General features: G+C 52.9%; 1 protein-coding gene across 1 annotated transcript in view; it reads right to left on the reverse strand.

Moving 5' to 3' along the window:
• Positions 1-1,951: 1,951 nt before the first annotated feature.
• Positions 1,952-19,147, reverse strand: part of LOC129485293 (guanylate cyclase D-like) — a 34,313-nt gene continuing 17,117 nt past the window's right edge. Inside the window, 6 exon segments of the mRNA XM_055284666.1 lie at positions 1,952-2,196; positions 7,204-7,292; positions 9,427-9,521; positions 10,780-10,878; positions 12,109-12,283; positions 18,704-18,896. Of these exon segments, the coding sequence (XP_055140641.1) occupies positions 2,088-2,196; positions 7,204-7,292; positions 9,427-9,521; positions 10,780-10,878; positions 12,109-12,283; positions 18,704-18,896 (760 nt within the window). The 3' untranslated portion in view covers positions 1,952-2,087.

Here is a 19,147-nt window from a genome sequence, read left to right on the forward strand (position 1 = left end):
GCCTGGGCCCTCCTGTGCAGTGAGGAACAGAAGGCCTAGAGGCGCCAACAGACCAGCCTGGGCCACTCGGCTTCTTGGCGGGTGTCTTAGTCAGCTTGGGCTGCTGTAACTGAATAACACAGATTGGAGGACTTCAACAATAGATATTTGCTTCTCACCGTTTTGGAGCTTGGAAGTCCCAGATCAAGGTGCCGTCAGGGCCTGGCGCTGGTGAGGCCTCTCTTACAGGCTCACAGATGGCCCCTTGTTGCTGTGCTCTGCCTTGGTGGAAAGAGCTAGCTCACTGGCCTCTTCTCGCAAGGGCACTAATCCCATTTGTGAGGGCTCCAGCCTTATAATCTGATCACCTCCCAAAGGTCCCATCTCCTAAGCCATCATGTTGGGACTGGGGTTTTGACATAGGAATGTGGGCGGAGAACACAGGTCTTCAGTCCACAGGAGTAGGAAAGAGGAGCCCTGGTCAAGCTCTGGTCTCCTCCTGCCCAGCTGTGGTGCCAGGGCACGAACCCATGCATATGCTTATGGATGCTCACGGCAGACACACAGCTGTGCATCCAGGGCGGCTTCAGGAGTCACCTAGACCACATGCTTATTTTACAGATGAAGAAACTGGAGCCCCGAGAGAAAATCCATAGCCCTAAAGGGGGCCACCCAGAGAGCCTGTGGAGAAACCAGGGCCACATCTCTGTCCCTGTCCCTCACCCCACCCCACAGCTGTCCCACACACACAGACACAATCACACACAAGCCATGGGCACATTCCACAGACACACGTGTGCAGATCCTCCCTGCTCAACACTCCTGCAGGCTCACAGGGCCAGATGTGGTGTTTCCACGGTCCTCTCAAATGAGGATGATATGGGACTCTCGTGATGATATGGGACGTAAGAGTAACTGGCTCCGTTTTGCATTTCAGGAAACTGAGGCATAGAAAGGTTAGGCCCAAAGTTGCACAGGTAGGGAAAGGCAGTGGCATCTCCCAAAGCCAATTCTACACATATCGTCACATCCTTACACACCTCTTCTCTCTTACATACGCAAACACACACACACACACACACAGGGGCACCCTGGCCTCTGTGGGCACAGCAGCCCTCAGGCAGAACATTTTCCCAACAACCACCACTTCAAAGTTTTCATGCCAGCTCCCCCCTCCTAAGGGGTCTTTTGAGGAAAGGATAAGTTTGTTTGGGGCTTAACCTGCCTGCTTGGCCCCGCCCCTCTCCCCTCAGTTGGGGAAATGAATTCCACGTGTGCCTGATCTTGCCTGCTCTGAAATCACCCGCGGGGATTTGGTGAGCACTCTGATGTTGGAAGACAATTTAATAAGTTGGCTGTTGGTTTTTGTGTTTTTTTTTTTCTGTAAGACAGAACTCTCATCTCATTTTCCTGAGAACTGAGGAATTCTCACCTTCCCTTCTCCATCTTGAGTTTCTGAGTTCCTGTGTCCCAAGGCCTGGACTCCTGACACAGTGCTCACAGACACCCGAAGGTTTAGGCTGCCTTGGGGAGGAGAGGCAGGGAAGGAGGCAGCACACTTTGAGCATTTCCTATGGGCCAGGCCCTGTGTTAGACGCTCTGAATCCTCTCAATGCCCCTTTCAGAGACAACAAAACAGATATGTCGCAAGTGGGAGGCCCAGATGAGCCTGGAGCCCTCATCTGCCTGGCTTCACTTCCTCGTCCCAGCCTTGCTTCTGCCCAAAGCAGCTGTGCCACCTGGGGCAAATGACCTCCTCCCCCTGGGCCTTGGGCCCTGCAGCTAGCAGTGGGCACAGGGCTCCTCAGGGTCGGCTCTCATGGTAATGAGCTCTCTGCATCAAAACCATTTGCTGAGGACGAAGCACCACGTGAAAGGAGGGGAGGGTTTCTATTTTTATTGTTTTTGTGTCTAGAGGCAAGTTCAGCTCTAGGATTCGTATGGGAATGCATCAATTACAATCACTCTGGGCACTTAGTAACGATCACCCGGTTGGCCACCAGGGAGCTCAGAAAGGAAGTCTTTGAAGGAAGTGGAGCAGGGAGGGGGAAGGGCGTATCCACAGGAGGCTCCTCGCTGGTGCAGGCACCTGCCCCACACTGTTCTCCTCAGGGCCTGGCCGAGGTCTTCCCGGAGCTCTGGGTCCCTGCCGTGTCCTGACGGGCTTTGGCAAAGGCTGCCCTGATTTCTTGGTTTATGAAGTCTTACCAAGGGTCTCTGGAGAAAAAGGAGAAACAAGAATCACAAAGCGACCACTGAAAGCCGCAGTCGTGGCATTTACAGCCCCACCCTGCTGACGGGGAGCTCCTTTCACTTCCTTCGCGCTCCTGGGCCCCAAGAAGCCCGGCCATGGGCACACGCCACCTGCCCTGCCTTGAACTTTAGGGATCTGAGGCTGGGAAAGGTGAAGTGTCTTTTCCAAGGCCATGCCATTGCTGACTCATCTGCAGGTGTGGCTTCAAGTACAGTGGCCTCCTAGGAGATGGGGAACTATCCCAGCTTCCACCCCTACTCAGGACATGACCTTGGGAGGCTGGGAGGCCATGGTGAGGGCTTCTGTGACTCCCAGGTAATATACAGATCCAAGGTAGGGACCATGGACTCCTACACACTTTCCTTTTCTCACTTGCTGCCCACAGGTGCCAGGAACAGGGTGGAGCTGGGTCACTGCCATTACCCAGAGAAGAAAGCCAGGCTCCGAGGGACAGCCAGGGTCTCACAGCAACCTGGCTGGCAGGGGAGGTTTTTTGTGCCTGTTTTGCGAGGCAGAGGAGAGAGGGGGCCACTGTGTGGAGTGTCTCTGTGATGTCTGACGAAAAGTGCTTCTTGTGGGCACTGCTGCTTGAGTTTGTGGCTACACCAAGACATGGTTGCGGGGGGTGCGGGGGGTACGGGGGGCCCTTTGTTCCCTCCCCCGATCTCCACCAGCCTCCTCAAAATCCCCAGATAGAAAGATAAATCACTTCTGCAGATATGGGAAATACATAAAGTGGGGATAAAAACATTTTTAGGAAACTTGGCTTCAAAAAAATAAAAATCAAATTATAACATATAGTGCAAGCAAAAATTTGGTAACTGCTTTGTAAATGCGGCTCCAAGACAAGTTCCTATCCAGCCTGTCCTGAGCCCCTCCTGCAGAGATTCTGTGTGTGTGTGTGTGTGTGTGTGTGTGTGTGTGTGTGTGTGTGTGTGTGTTTGTCTGTGACCTCATCTCCAGACAAGTAGAGGGGCACGTGGTGTTCCACACCCATGCCGAATGTGTTCACCCAGTGAGCTCCTGTGCAGGACTGGGGTTCGGAGACCCTCCCCTGCCTGCCTGGAGGTCTGGGAGCCTCCCACATCAGGTGGTGCCCACTGCGACTAATCTCTGCTCTCCTCCCTCCCTCTGAGCCAAGAAGATGAAAACATTTCTGGCACTTTCTAAAGTTTCTGTCCAGGAGTGGAAAAGCCATCAGCTGAGGGGGCGCAGGATGACAAATGGCTGCCAGATCTGCAGGTTCCCGGTTCTGAGACAGGATGGGTGGGGTGAGGGCTAGGAGCTGGGCTTTTCAGTAGTGCCTGAAAGGACAGACCGGGACAGGGGACTTGGTGGAAGGCGGCTGGTGCATAGGAGACTCCAGAGGTCACATTCCCTGGGTGCTGAGCACCGATGGACGGATGTGCCGATGTCTCAGTGGTCCAGGATCTCCTGAGTCTTACATGGGCAGGGCAAGCTCCGTCAACTGGCAAACAAGAAATGTCAGTAGTCACAAGTGCTGTGGAGGCCACCACGCTGGGAAATGAGCTGGAGGGTGACAGCAGGGCCTGTCTAGAGTGTGTGACCTGTGCCAACTCCTGATTGAAGCAGCATTTGACTGAGACCAGGATGACAGGAAGGGCATTCCAGGTACAGGAACAGCAAGAGCAAGCGGCCGGAGGTAGGAAGAACACGGTGTGCTTTAGGGACAGCGAGGAGGCCCGTGAGCAGGTGGTGAGCAGCAGAAGGTGGCAGGAGAGGCCGGGCCAAGGGGCAGGCACTGGCTGGACAGCGCAGGGCCTTGGAGGCTGCACGAAAGGCTGCTTAGTCTCAGGGCGATGGGACAGCCCCAGAAGGGTTAGCAGCAGCAACTTGTCCTGTCCATCATGTCTGTGACTTTTGTTATTGTTGTTTTGAGACAGGGTCTTGCTCTGTCACCCAGGCTGCAGTGCAGTGGCATGATCTCAGCTCACTGCAACCTCTGCCTCCTGGGTTCAAGCGATTCTCCTGCCTTAGCCTCCCAAGTAGCTGAAATTACAGACGCCTGCCACACACCTGGCTAATTTTTGTGTTTTTAGGAAAGATGGGATTTCTCCGTGTTGGCCAGGCTGGTCTCCAACTCCTGACCTCAAGTGACCTGCCAGCCCCGGCCTCCCAAAGTGCTGGGATTACAGGCGTGAGCCACCACGCCCAGCCCATGTTTGTGTTTTTTAAAAGATAATTCTGGCTGCTGGGTAGAGATGGATGGAAGGGAATTGGCTAGGAACCCTGCGGCGGGCCACCTGAGAAGTGTGGTGGCTTGGGCCAGGGTGAAGGCATGGAGGTGAGAGCCAGCCGGAGGAGGGATGTGTGATGGAGTTGGGGCTGCTAGGCACACACACATCCTGTGTGCAGGATCTGAGCCTGAGGCCTGGGTGGGGGCAAGGACTCCCACCTGCCTCCCCGGAGGCTCTGGAGGCTCCAGACTTGCTAATGGATAGGGGTAGGTGTGGAGATTCCAGGAGCCCGGGATGGTGTTGGGCTGTCTGACTGAGGATGTTGGAGGACCAGGTTTCGAGGGTTGCTGGAGCTTTGCAATCTGTGGTGCTGTGAAGCCCCAGAAGGAACCATTGAGTGAGCAGCCAGAGCTACGGGAGCCTGGTGCCCAGTGGGGTGGGAGCCCGAGACAAGTACTGGGTGTCGTTAGTGTCTGGGTAGAGAGGGAGGCCCCAAGAAGGGGAGGATGAGCTGGTGCCAGAGGAGGAGAGCAGGGAAGAAAGAGTTTTTAGGAAAAGGAGGGCAGCGGAGAGAACACTGCTGAGCAGTCAGGTTAAGAACTGAAACTGCCCCCGGATCTGGTGACATGGACGGAGGTCACTGGAGACCTTCCGAAGTGCCCTCTGGCCCGAGGGGGTGGAAGTCAGACTGCGGGGGCGGGGGAGGGAGTGGGAGGTGAGGAAGTGAAGTCAGCGGCAGCCGCCAGCTCCTGAGAAGTTGAGCTCTGAGTGGAGATGAGCAGTGGGGTGGGCGCTGGTAGGGAGGCAAGGCCAGAGGAGGGCTCGCTCCTCAGGACACAGGGAGGAGAACGGGAGGTAAGGGAAGAGAGAAGAGGGCCACGGGGGAGCTGAGGACCGAGTCCAGCCGAAGAGCCCAGCGGTCCCAGACAGGAGCAAGATCTGCCACACAACAGTCAGGGCCAGGCCTGAGCCCTGTGTTCACATCACGCTGCCTGCCCCGCAGGCCATCCATCACTGTGCAAAGGAGAAGGGCCCCAGCCGTGTGAAGGCCTTTCCACCAGCACAAGCTGGTTCTGCCTCTGAGAAGCTGGCGTGTCCCTGTGAAAAGGGTGTCCCTGTGTGTCTGCACCCCGGGAGGCTTGCCATCCTATGCTGGCGTCTGCCCACGCACTCACCCTCTTTCCCTGTCTCCCTTACTGGGAGCCCCTCTGGACCCTGATGTGTGTGGCAAGGGGGAACTCAGATGAACGGGAGCAACTCCTGCCCCGAGGCACTGCTGTGCCCCAGGCTCCTTGGGGTCCCAAGGCCTTGGCCCCCCAACAGCAGGAGGGGAAAGGCTGCTGTGACCTGCCCTGTTCACACCAGTCCCACCTGGTTGGAGGATGCTCAGCCTGGGCTGCTCCAACTCTGGTCCCTTCCCAGGAAGCCCATATTGATTGTCTCTGAGGGATGGGAAGAGGTGGCCTTGGGTGGGGCGCCATCTTGGAAGAACTGAGCAGAGCCCGTTGGAAGTTTCAATGAAGGGTGCATTCTGGGCAGGGAGACAGCAAGCCTGAGCTCTGGCCCAGGCACTGATGTGGTGGCGCTGTAGCACACCAGGTGGGGCCCTGCCCTTCCCAGGCTGAGCCTCCCCACCGGTGCAATCAGCCAGTCAGCCTCTATGGTTCCTGGGACCTTCTTGGCAATTGGCAACACCTGTGCCCCTTGCCCTCCGACCCTCTGCAGACTGCCTGCCCACTGATGGGGTGGAAGGAAGTAAGGAACAGCACTTTGAAGTAAAATGTTATTAACTTTTCTCCCTTCCCCAACCCCATCCATGTTGCCCTCAGTGAGGGACATGGGTTCTAGGGGACAAAGGACAGAGGGAAGAGACAAACCACCACGCAGGCACAAGTTCTCTGAGAATCTGCTTCACATGGACCCCAAAATGTGGGTGCTCTTTTTATCTAAAAATTCCTCATCTGCAGAAATAGTCTGAATAGCAATAAATGCATGATAATGTTTACCAAATCATGACCTGTAGTCAGCTCAAAATGGAAAGATTCTGCATTCTCTGCAATAGAGATAGGCTTTGCAAATCCTGGAGTGTCCTCATGTTGCAATCCAGATGCAGTCACTGCGGGTATGTTTATGGGTTTTTTTTGTTTTTTGTTTTTTGAGTCAGAGTTTTGTTCTTGTCGCCCAGGCTGGAGTGCAATGGCGCAGTCTCCTCTCACTGCAACCTTGGCCTCCTGGGTTCAAGCGATTCTCCTGCCTCAGCCTCCCAAGTAACTGGGACTACAGGCACCCGTCACCACGCCCAGCTACTTTTTGTATTTTTAGTAGAGACAGGGTTTCACCATGTTGGCCACGTTGGTCTCGAACTCCTGACCTCAGGTGATCCACCTGCCTCGACCTCCCAAAGTGCTGGGATTACAGGCGTGAGCCACTGTGCCCGGCCTACTGAGGGTATGTTTATAAAGTACTCCGAACAATACAGGAAGGTGCTCAGGACAGTGAGCTGAGGGCACAGGTCGGGATGAGAAGTGATCTGGGCCGCATGACCTCACGCACACCAAGCACATGAGAAAGAGGTGTGTGCAAGCCCTGCTGAAGTGCTAACAGCAGCTGCCTCCCAGGAGTAGAAAGATGGGGATTATTGAATATTCAAAGAATTCTGTATTTTCCAAGTTTTCCACACTAGGCGGGAAATACTTTTATAATCAGAAAAATAACAAATGTCAAATGCAAAACAAAAGCGTCCAAGCTTTTTGGGAAATCTCTCTTACTCACCCAGATTTGATGTCCACAGGTGCGGGGAGGGGCCTGGGAAGCCTGCCTTCCCCCTGCCCCCGCCAGTAGGTCTCTTCGATGCCCTTCCCCTGGAAGAGAGAGGGAAGGGGATGGGAAGGTTCCTCCCCACGCAAACCTCCTCAAGCTGAACAGCAAGGGCAGAATGTGTGATTCCAACAGCTCCGTGGAGAGCAGCCTAGAGCCTGGAGATTGAAATTCTGGCTCTGCTTCCTCCTAGCTGTGTGACTTTGGCCAAGTTACTTTACGTCTCTGTGCCTCCATTGCCTCAGTATCTCACAAAGTTGTAAAGATTAAATAAGTTTAATATTTTTCTGTTAAAGAAATAACCCAGCCAGGTGCGTGGTGGCTCACACCTATAGTCCTAGCCTTTTGGGAGGCTGAGGCAGGTGGATCACTTGAGGTCAGGAGTTCAAGACCAGACTGGCCAACATGAAGAAACTCCATCTCTACTAAAAAATACAAAAATTAGCTAGGCACGGTGGCACATGCATGTAATCACAGCTATTAGGGAGGCCGAGGCATGAGAATCACTTGAACCTGGGAGGTGGAGGTTGCAGTGAGCCGAGATCGTGCCACTGCTCTCCAGCCTGGGAAAGAAAGAAAGAAGAGCGAAAGAGAGAGAGAGAGAGAGAGAGAAGAATCATGAGCTCTGTGATCAGCAGATCTAGAGTGCTAAGATCCCACCATCTGTGATTCTCTCCAACCTTCACAATGGAAGGACCTGGTATGGTGGCCTCCCCTGGGGTGGGAGTGCAGCTCCTGAAGGTCAGGAGCGAGGGGGCTTGAGAACATGAGGGTCGGGGCTGGCTGGGCTGGAGGTTCCATGCCCCATCCTGGGCAGGGCTCTATGGGATGAATATTGTCCTTGGAGCCCCCGGGCCAGCCTGAAGAGTCTAAGGTTGGCATGCTGCCCTCCCCACACCTCTCTGCCCTCCCCACACCTCTCTGCCCTCTCCACACCTCTCTGCCCTCTCCACACCTCTCTGCCCTCTCCACACCTCTCTGTCCTCTCCACACCTCTCTGCCCTCCCCACACCTCTCTGCCCTCCCCACACCTCTCTGCCCTCCCCACACCTCTCTGCCCTCCCCACACCTCTCTGCCCTCTCCACACCTCTCTGTCCTCTCCACACCTCTCTGTGTCCCTTTCTGGCATAAGTCATCCATTCCTCAGGATGCCCAGTGTTCACCCCCCTAAATAAGACACATCTGCCCTGACTTATTCCAGCTCACTCTCCCCTAACTCCAGCCATCCAGAGCAAAGGATTCCACATTTACTGGTCTTCACAGGCTGTGTGATCATGAACAAGTTGCTGCCCATCTCTGTGTTGCACCCTCCTGCACCAACATTCCACAGTGTAATGAAGTGAGTCCCATATGGCACCAAATTTCCGGGACCCAGTGCATCAGGCCTTTAAGCTAGATTGCTCCGGTCTCCCTGCCAGACCTGGCTTCAGCTTAGGAATTTGAGGAAGAGGAGGTGGGGTAGGAAGAAAAGTCACTGAATGGAATGCTGTACCATTGCCTTTATAGAATGTTAACGTTGAGAGAGACTGCACAGGTTACAGACCTTTCTCTGCCTTTGAGGTGCTCACGAGCATTAACAACCCAACATTACACTGTAACAGCAGGGAACTGGCCTTGGGACTGGTGGGTACACACAGAAGGCATGGCAGTCACTGTGGGGAAGGAGGAGGAGAAGGAGTGTTCCTGGGTCAGGGTAGGCTGCAGTGAGAGGTGATGTCTGATCTGGGGTTCTGAGGGATGGGCAGGAGCCCAACAGTGCTATGGAGAAGGCACAAGCTTTGGAGCCATGAGATCGGAATTATGAGCTATGTGACTTTGACAAGCCACTCTGCCTCTTTAACTGAATTTTTTCAACTGTAAAATGGCGACAACGATGCTCCTTTCATTATTACTATGAGTGATAAATATTTTGATGTGTGTTGTACACTGGCGTGCTATACAGATAGGTCAGCAGGAGAAGTGACTTCTCTGTCCTGGCCTTTCCTCTCACAAGGAGCCAGATGGCTCCCAGGAAGCAATGTTTCTTTAGAATTTGGGGAGCATAGAGGGCATGTAAAGGTGACCAGCTACATCCCCAACTCTGGGCAGCCACATCAGTCAGATAAGAATCTTTCCTGCTTCCCACAAAAACTGGATCCTTGGGGACTTTTCCCACAAAGACCACAAAATTCTCTCACCTTCAGCTCAGTCTGACCTCTGATATCAATTTGGTAGCTTTCATCAAGGCTGAGCAGTATCTGGACAGTGCTTCGGCTGACATGAATTCTGTATGCTGAGAAGAAAGGCAGTCATCAGGTCACCACCTGGTGACAGCATACCTAGTATTTGGTAAAATCATTAAGAGGCTGCAACGACTGCAGTTCCAATCAATCATACACATAGTGATGATTTATACAATACCCTTCTTCTGGCCCTCTTGTCCCTCTAAATTGTTGGTCACTAAAAGAGACCCAGAGGCAAAGCAAGTACACAGATTGAGTGCTAAGGGGAGCTCACAATGGAGTCAGAACTCCTAGGAACATAATTTCTACTTGTAAGGAAGTCTGTGAAGGCTGAGTCTGAGAAGATATACAGTTTGTAGTTTTCTTTTAAGAGCAGGACTTCCCAGTAGAGCCATAGCGTCCAGTTACGCAGGATGTACCCTGAACATTAAGGAGCAACTACCTACACAGCCAGAGGCAGAGGACCTGGGGCTTCAACATTTTAGCTGCTCTAGCCAAGCCATCATGGTAGCTCCTGCTGCCAGTAAGGGCCAAAAACATTGGGGATGTCTTCATGGTGGTGTCAGTGCTGCCCCAGCATAAAAGGAGGTGGCACGTGACCAGTTAAAAAGAAAACACTTTAAAGGGTCTCCTCTTCGTCCAATGGGGAAACTAAGGCCTACAGGAAGAACAAGTTGCCTAAGTACATTAAGCAAGCCAGTTGCAGAGCCAGGGCTAGGACCCAGCTTTCCTGCCTCTTGAGTCATTGTTTTCTCTGCTAATGTGCTCATGAGATCACCACAAATATTGTGTGGAAAGTTAAAAGAGCCAATGACATATATCATCTCCTTCTATTAGGTCGGTGCAAAAGTAATTGCAGCTTTGGCCGTTAGCTGTGGTTTTTTTTTTTTTTTTTTTTGTGACCTGGGTTCACTGCTCCACCTCCCGAGTTTGGTGGTTCATGCCTGTAATCTCAGCACTTTGGGAGGCCGAGGTGGGAGGATCACGAGGTCAGGAGATCAAGACCATCCTGGCTAACACGATGAAACCCTGTCTCTACTGAAAATACAAAATATTAGCCGGGTGTGGTGGTGTGCACCTGTAATCCCAGCTACTCTGGAGGCTGAGGCAGGAGAATGGTGTGGTCATTAGTTTTAACGCCAAAATGGCTATTACTTTTGCACCAACATAGTAGTTGCTTTCCTGAAAACTAGGGTACACTGCCACCAGGTGGTGATTTGGTTACTAAGAACTATATTAAACAGCCAGGCCACACAGGTTATTGAAAGAGGCTCTCCCCTGGGCAGGATAGAAGTGTGAGATACTCATGCAGCCCTGTGGACTCCATCCGGGAAGCCGTGTTGACAGCGTCCCCAAAGAGGCAATACCAAGGCATCGTGAGACCCACGACCCCTGCCGCACAGGGCCCTGAAACTCGAATGTACCCAGTGAACTCTAGCATGTCTTGGACCAGAGAGAGAGCCCAGTGACAGCCTCACCCTTCTCTACCCCCCGTGCCATTCCCCACTGCACGTGCTGGGCTCCAGTTGCGAGGTGAGGATAAAGCTAACTAGAGTCTCCAACGACATCCAGAGAGGAGCTGATGCTTGTGCCAGGCTCTGTGCTGGAGGTGAGGGGCCATAGATAGATCAGAGCCCCTCCCTGCTCTTGGGCAGCTCCCAACCCGGTGGGGAGAGATGTGTAACCTGCAATCAAGGCTGTGATGAAAGAAGCACCAGGACTGTGCCAGCACCAAAAAGGGCCTCTAACCCAGCCCAGGGGACTTGCTGGAGAAGAGGATACATGTGCTCTGTCTTGAAGGATGAGAGAATGAGTGGGCAGGGAACAGCAGGCGCAGAGGCACAGAGGCAAGGAACCCATGTGTGTGAAACTGCACACAGCTGAGTGTGGATGGAGAGCCATGCAGGGAGTGGTGGGAGATGGGGTTGGAGAGGCTATGGCGGTGGCTGGGTGGTGGTGGCAGTGCCAATGGACTTTATCCTGCAGGCGAGGGGAACCATGGTGGAAGGAGCACGGACATGGGAAGGGTATATTCATGACTCTGAGGGCTCTCCCAGACTCATCCCAGCAAACATTTGGTTGTTTGCATGACCACAGGTTTCTGTCCTGCCCCTTCCATCAGACCATCAGCATCACATATTCTCTCTCTCTTTTTTTTTTTTTGGAGACAGAATCTTACTCTGTTGCCCAGGTTGGAGTGCAGTGGTGCCATCTTGGCTCACTGCAACCTCCGCCTTCCGGGTTCAAGCGATTCTCGTGCCTCAGCCTCCCAAGTAGCTGAGATTACAGGCGTGCGCCACCATGCCCAAGTAATTTTTGTATTTTTAGTAGAGACAGGGTTTCTCCATGTTGGCCAGGCTGGTCTCAAACTCCTGACCTCCTGTGATCCCCATGCCTGGGCTTCCCAAAATGCTCAGACTACAGGCGTGAGCCACCGTGCCTGGCCAGACTCTCTTATTTATAACATAATTAGGACTTCAAAATAATGTAAGGAAAAAGAAACATAAAATGTTTTTACCATAGGGTTTTAGAATCTCAGACATCCAGAAGCATGCCACTGGAAGCGTCCCAGCCAGCGCCCCAGGGAAGATTGGGAGATGGATGTGGCCCCTCACCCTGGAGGCCCGTAGCCTATACCTGAATGCAGGCCAGCCCTGATGCAAACGGGCACGTTGGGTGCATGCCTCATCCGGATGTCACCCACAGAGCCCAGGATATCCAGGGCCATGTTATTGATCTCAGCCGCATGCTGACTCCCATTGCACTGAGACAGCCCCGACACCACCATGTAGGCGTCCCCAGTGGTCTCCACCTAGAAACCACAGCCTTCACACTCCGGCATGAGAACATATCCTCGCTGGCCCACCACACATTCTGCTACACATGGCTGCTTCTCGGGAGTCCCAACCCACCCCGTGGGTCTCTGGCCTGCAGTGCCATCTTTGCCAGGCCTCCAGTTCCAGGCACTTTAGCAACGGTTGGATCTGTACATTTCAGATCACCTTTGTCTGTATTCCAGGTGACAGTGGCTTTTTTTTTTTTTGTATGTGGCCTCAGTCCACGAGCTCCTTGGTAGCAGGCCTGGGTACCCCATCTGCTCAAGGCCATAGTGGCAGATCAGGCATTAATTTGGAGAGGACTGTATATATTTAGAGGACGCCTCCAATTTTCCAAACCTGCTGGCCTTCCAAAGGTATACTGGAAAGAATGTAGGTTTTGGAATGAGACAGATGTAGGTTCAAGCCCTGGCCCTGCCATTTACCTGGACGACTTCACCTGGGTGAGCTTCAGTTTCCTCTTATGTGGAATGAATGTTAGAGGTGAAGTATTTACAGAAGCAGGCATACCAGTGCTGAATACACAGAGGCTGCTGTCGTCCTCCTCATCATCATCACGGTTTTGGAATCTCCTAACTGGAAGGTGCTTTTCTGGTCACCCACCCAATTTCCCCCACCCCAGTGGCTGTTCTAGCCTGCTCACATCCCTTGATAGGAAAGTCTCTCCTTCTTCAGTAGCCACTTCTCTCTTTAGGCAACTCCGATTTTTCTCTTTCTTTCTTTCTTTCTTTCTTTCTTTCTTTCTTTCTTTCTCTCTCTCTCTTTCTTTCTTCCTTTCTCTCTCTCTCTTTCTTTTTCTTTTTTTTTTTTTTTTACCAAGGTTTCCCAGGCTGGAGTGCAGTGGCATGATCTCAGCTCACTGCAACCTCTGCCTCCTGGGTTCAAGTGATTCTCATGCCTCTGCCTCCCAAGTAGCTTGGACTACAGGCGTGAGCCACCATGCCTGGCTAATTTTTGTATTTTTTGTATAGATGGGGTTTCACCATGTTGGCCAGGCTGGTCTTGAACTCCTGACCTCAGGTGATCTGCCCGGCTCGGCCTCCCAAAGTCCTGGGATTACAGGTGTGAGCCACTGCCCCCGGCTACAACTCTGATTTTCAAAACTTGAGTTGGGTTAAAACCTGCCTTTCACCGGCTGATTCCAGCTCCACCCCGTGAACTGGACCCATATACCTTTCCTAAGCACCTTCCTGTGTTCCTAAGTCCCTGTTTCAGGTGCTTGGAACACAGATGTGAATGAAGCATAGCCTTCTCCCCTACCACAGGCCAAGCCTGCCAGGGTAAAGACAGCGACTCTACCCTCTGAGTCTTTCCTGGCTCCTGCACTGTTCCTCCTACAGCAGGCACGTGTTGGTTTCACCGGGCCTGAGCCGCAGAGCCTCCCCTGCCAGGCACTTCTGCACTTAGCACCTGGTGCACAAGAATAGTGATGCTCCACAGCCCTTAGGGGGCGCTGTAAATAAAAAAATTTCTCACGCAAAATGCAAGTGTGGACTGTGCCCCACTACCAACGCCCCCACGACCCTGCGATCTCTCCCTCACCCCGGCTGTCCTCCACCTCACCACCAAAAAGTGATCTGCCCTAATCACATCACATTCTGCTCTGATATGCACTTCAATTTGCTCCCTATGGCCAGTGGCTTAAAATTCAGGCCCCCTGGCCTAGCTATCAAGGGCCTCCTTCATCTGCAGGATTTCCTGATGTTTTCTAACAGTTGCTTCTGGTTCCCCACGCTTCAGCCAGACAGAAACACTTTCTACCATTTCAAGAGACACCCAGGGCTTGCTCACCTCTGCCAGGTCCCTCTGCCTGAAAAGCTCTCCTCAGTCTCTATCTGCTGAAATCCCACCCCTCCATCGGTCCCGCTCACATGTGATCTAGGGCACAGAATCTTCCCATTCCCCAGCTGCGAGAAAGATGTTTCCCTCCTCTGGGCTGTGGCCTGCTCTCCCGCCCTGTGGCCTGCCTGCTGCCGTCCACCCAGCATTCATTGGCTGGTGGTAAGAGCAGTGGGGGTGGTGGCAGGGCTGCCCCAAGCTGTGCACCTTTCCACAAAAGAGATTTTCCACTCCACTCCCCAGGAGGGAAAATTAGGAGAGACTCCTGGCTTTCCCTGCCCTCTCTTCTTCCTCACCGCAGGAGGAGGAATGCCTTACTTGATTGGCGAGACTGGAAAAAGGACTAAGTGCCTCTTTTTTTTTTTTTTTTTTTTTTGAGGCGGAGTCTCGCTCTGCCGCCCAGGCTGGAGTGCAGTGGCGCGATCTCGGCTCCTAAGTGCCTCTTAAATACTCGTATAGTGCTTACTATGTGCCAGACACAGTCCCAAACCCTTTATAGTTACGAACGCATTAGATCGTCACAAGAATTCTGGGATGTAGGTACTATTACTAAGGCCATTTTATAGGTGAAAACTGGGTCAGAGGCATTAAGTCACTTGCCAAGGTCACTTGCAGCCAGTGCGTGGGTTTGAACTTGGTCAGTCCAGCTCCAGAGTCTGTGCACTATGCTGCCTCTTGATGGACATGGCTTGGGACCTTTCTCTCTCTCTTCTGAGGAGGTTCTGCTCCCACCCTGCCTGCTAGGTGTGCAGCTGTGATTCAGGGAGGGTGCACCAGCTCTGGGGACCCAGCCCTGCCTCAGATGTGTGCCCCCACCGTCCAGACTAGGGGAGAGGAGTAGAAAGCCTCATGGTGGCCACACAACCAGACCACAGTCTCTGATCTGCTAAAGCTGATCTCTAAGCTGCTGACCTGCCTGCTGCCTGAGCTGGAAGGGAACATGCAGGGTGATTAACATTCACTCCTTAACCCTAGAGACAGAAAGATGACCAGGAGCAGGCATGCTCTCCAGGGACTCGTAAAGGTGATGTACTCAAAGCTGCCTATCATAGGGGGCTCTCAGCTGTAAGTGAGGCAGTGGTTCCCTTCACAGATGGGAGAAACAGCCAGGGGAGAGGTGCAAGCAAAGGGTCCATACTATCAAATGCAGATGTGAATTCTGACCCTACCAGTGACTTGCTGTGTGACCCTGGGAGAGTCATTTACCCTCCCTGTGCCTGCGTCCTCATGTGTACAGTAGGGATAGTAACCCATACCCCTGACAGGCACTGAAAGGGTTACATGAGATCACTTGTGAAATTTCCCCAGCCAAGTTAGCCCTCTGTAGGTGACTAACTAATGCTGCCCCTTCCCTCTGTGCTTTCAGGGATGCCTCAGCATCTGGCCTGTGGCAGGTGCTCAAAGTTAAGGTGGTAACTAAATGAACAATGGCGCTTTCTCTCACATTCCTTAATCTGCAGAGCAATCCTAAACCAGAGACACTTTCATCCCTGTTTTATAAGCGGAGTACTGAGGCTCAGAGAGGTGACATGCCCAGGGTGGCTTGGCAGTAGGGCTAGGGCAAGACTTACGCCTGGTGGAGCCACAGGTGGGGCTGAGGCCTTGCCTCCGAGACAGCCCCCAGCGGCTCCGCTCTGGAGTCATGGCCATGAAAGTGCACACTCAGCGAGCGTGGGAGGGAATCACAGACCCCTGCGAAACCAGGAAATGATTGCCTGGCTGCCTCCCAACCCAGACCGGATTAAACAGCAGTAACCAGATCCTGTTGGGGACGAAGGGGAAACCGAGGCGGATGGCGTGAGTGATGAGAGACGCTTGCACATCATGAAGAAGGGGCCTCCTCTCTCCCCACATCTGGAATGTTGCGTGGGCCTTGTTTGATTTCATTTCATTCTGCCAGAAAGATGCAGACCTCCTGGCCAGAGTTCAGAGCAGATCAGAAGGGATGATTCAGAGCCAGGGGACACATGTGTGAGGAAAGATTAGCAGTGGAGGAAGAGATGAGGCTGGGGTGACTCAGGGCAGATCAAAGCTGTGGAGCTCAGCGAGATGAGTTGAGGAATGTTTTCCTGGGGCTGTGGGGCCAGGGCGGCTCTGGAGGCAAGAGGGAAACTCAGGAACGCCTTGGAACCGCAGGCCAGGGTGGAGATCTAAGGTCCTGAGTGGGGAACAGGAGGGAAGCTGCACCCTTGGTTGTCAGTGGCACAGGTCCCTGTGGGTGCGTGTCGGTCAGTATGGTGCAGTGGATGGAGCACCGTGGTGGATGCTGTAGGTTTCTGTCCTGGCTCTGCTGCCGGCCAGCTGTGTAACCTTAGGTGGGTCACTTCCCTCTCTGTGCCTCCATGTCCTCCTCATTCCCTCAACACACATTTCCTGAGGATCTATGATGTGCTGGACACTGCCGGCCACTGGGGAGTAATTCAGGGTGGAAACATAAAAGTGCAACGTAGAGGGGGTTATGCGAGCATCAGACAGGTGCCCCTAACCGTGTCTGGGACCGGGAGAAGGCTAACCCCAGACCAGACACACGGCCAGGAGGGAGCTAGGTGAAGAGGAGGGAGAGTGTTGCTCCAGGAGGAGAAACAGAGGTCCTAAGGCCTGGTGGCTAGAGGCAGCGAGGCATGTGTGAGGATCCAGAGGCCTGCAGAGGTGGAGCGGCTGGAGACACAACTGGGGAGGTAGGTAGGGCAGCTCCTGGAGGGCTTGTGGGCCACTATGAACCCACAGCTTTATCCTGAGGATGTCTATGTCATGGGGATGGTGAGCCTCCCTGAAGAAGGGCCTTTGGACCAGCATAACCAGGTTCAAATCTTGGCCTCAGATCCCACTGGGATTATGTTAACAAATAAGCCACTTAGCCTCTGTTGCCTCATTTTCCTCATATATAAATTAGCAGTACCAGTCCCTACCTGGTAAATTGTTTTGCTGAATAAATGGGCTAATACATATAAAGCATTTAATACTAGCATCCAGTATGCACTAAACACTCAATAAGTGTTGGCGATTATTGTCGTTGGGGTACTATAAATAATGCTATCAGCAGATTGTCTGGCATCTCAAAGAGTTCATCGTGTCCTCGGAAAATTCCTCCCAAGGAATCCTTTTCAATCTGGCTTCAGCCCTCAGGGCCTGGCCCTCCCCTGCCCCTGCCTTTGTGGAGGGCCATGGCTGGACAGGGCTGGTGAGTCACAAATTAGGGCTAAAGCCAGTAGAGCCTTGGCGTGTTGTTTCCTGGGACCTCCCTCCATACCTTCCCCACCATGTCTGAAGCTGCCCCCAGACCCCCTGGATCAGAACAAGGAGCAGGGTTGGGGTTGGAAGGTCCCCACAGCACAGGTAGAGTGGAGGAGTGGCAGGCAGGAGGTGACTCCCTCTCACACTCCGTGCTTGACACCCACTTGTGCATGTGGGACAGGATCCTCCCATCCTCCATGAACCCTCCCAGGACTGTGGTTGCCATTCCTGTTCACATTCAAAGAAACAGAGGCCCAGAGAGGGGAAGCTGTTAGCCCAAAGCCACACAAAAGCTGGAGGCCAGGCTGGGACTCAAACCCAGGACTGAGAGGTGCACAGGGAGGGGCTTGAAGGCCCTGCTGAGGCCTCTGCTGTCCTCTCCAGTGCCCCTAACTCCCCACTCCTGGCCCATTCATGTCCAGCCAGCCCAGCTTATTCAGCATCCCCACATTCACCAGGCCCTCTGAAGCCTCAGGCTTTAGCATATTTTTCCCCCATTGCCTGCCTAGGGCTGCCACTCCCAGATGGGACAATGCTGGGAAGACAGCACCTCTTCCAGGAAGACTTCCCTGCTCTTTACACACCTACCCCTGACTGAGAGCTCCTTGAGCATAGGAGTGGGAGCTGAGTCATTTGTCTGCTCATGCCCAGCACAGGGTCAGGCACAGAAGAGCCTGCTGATAAGATTGTAAAGGGATGGAGAGACGGACAATGGACAAGTAAACACTGTGGTCCATTAAATACAAAATGGCCCACATCCTCCACCCCCTCTATGTTCACCCCATTGCAATGGGACTCTGAAGCTTCTCCCATCAAGAGGTGGACTTTGTTTCCTCAGCTCTTGAATCTGAGCTAGCCTTTCGTTTTGACCAATAGAATACATCAGAAATTATAATATGCCTGATCCCAGATTAGATCTCAAGAGCCTCGTGTACTTCTGTCCTCTTTCTCAGAACCCTGCCACGTCATGTAAACAATCCCGGACTAGCCTGCTGGAGGAAGATAGACTGTGGAACAGAGCTGAGTTCTCTCAGCCAAGGCTCGAGAGACATGAGAGAACCCAACGAGATCAGCAGAGCTGCTACCTCACCTATAGCTGCCCACAGATGTATGTGTGTGTCCAGAAGAACTTTCTGGTGGCCCCATAGGCTTGTGAACAATAATAAATGCTTATCATTTTACCCTATTGAGTTTGGGGTGGTATTTATTATACAGCAATAGCTAGCTGATATAAACACATACATAAATGAATGGAAGTAATTGTACCATCAAGACACAGTAGTAAAGGGAGGAATGGAATGCCAGCCTCCTGGTATTCTCACCTTATACAGGTCATGGCTGCCCAGAACAGCATCAAACAGTATGTAGAGATCGTTGAGCAAGCCTACCACCTCAATGGGTTCACTCAGGGCTGAGATGATTGTGAAACCCACAATGTCACTGAAGTATATGGTAACCTGGTCAAAATACTCTGGTTCCACAGTTGCCCCCATTTCCAGAGCTTCAGCCACAGATCTGAAGGGATGGGAGGGGCCAGACACATAAGGTGTGAGGGCCTATTTTTGACAGTTTGGAGGCTAGGAAGGGATATTTGAGAGGAAACTGTTGAGCATCAGCAGATCTGGTTCAAGTCTGCTGCTGTGCTGACTGCCCTGGAGTGAATACTTGCCTTCCCTGGACATGACTTCCTCTGAAGTGATATTTGGGTGGGGGAAGCATTGTGCCCAGCTCCTTGCTCCCAAGGATGTGAGAGAGCAGAAATTCCA

The sequence above is a fragment of the Symphalangus syndactylus genome, chromosome 6 (genome assembly GCF_028878055.3).
Source record: "Symphalangus syndactylus isolate Jambi chromosome 6, NHGRI_mSymSyn1-v2.1_pri, whole genome shotgun sequence".
NCBI lineage: Eukaryota > Metazoa > Chordata > Mammalia > Primates > Hylobatidae > Symphalangus > Symphalangus syndactylus.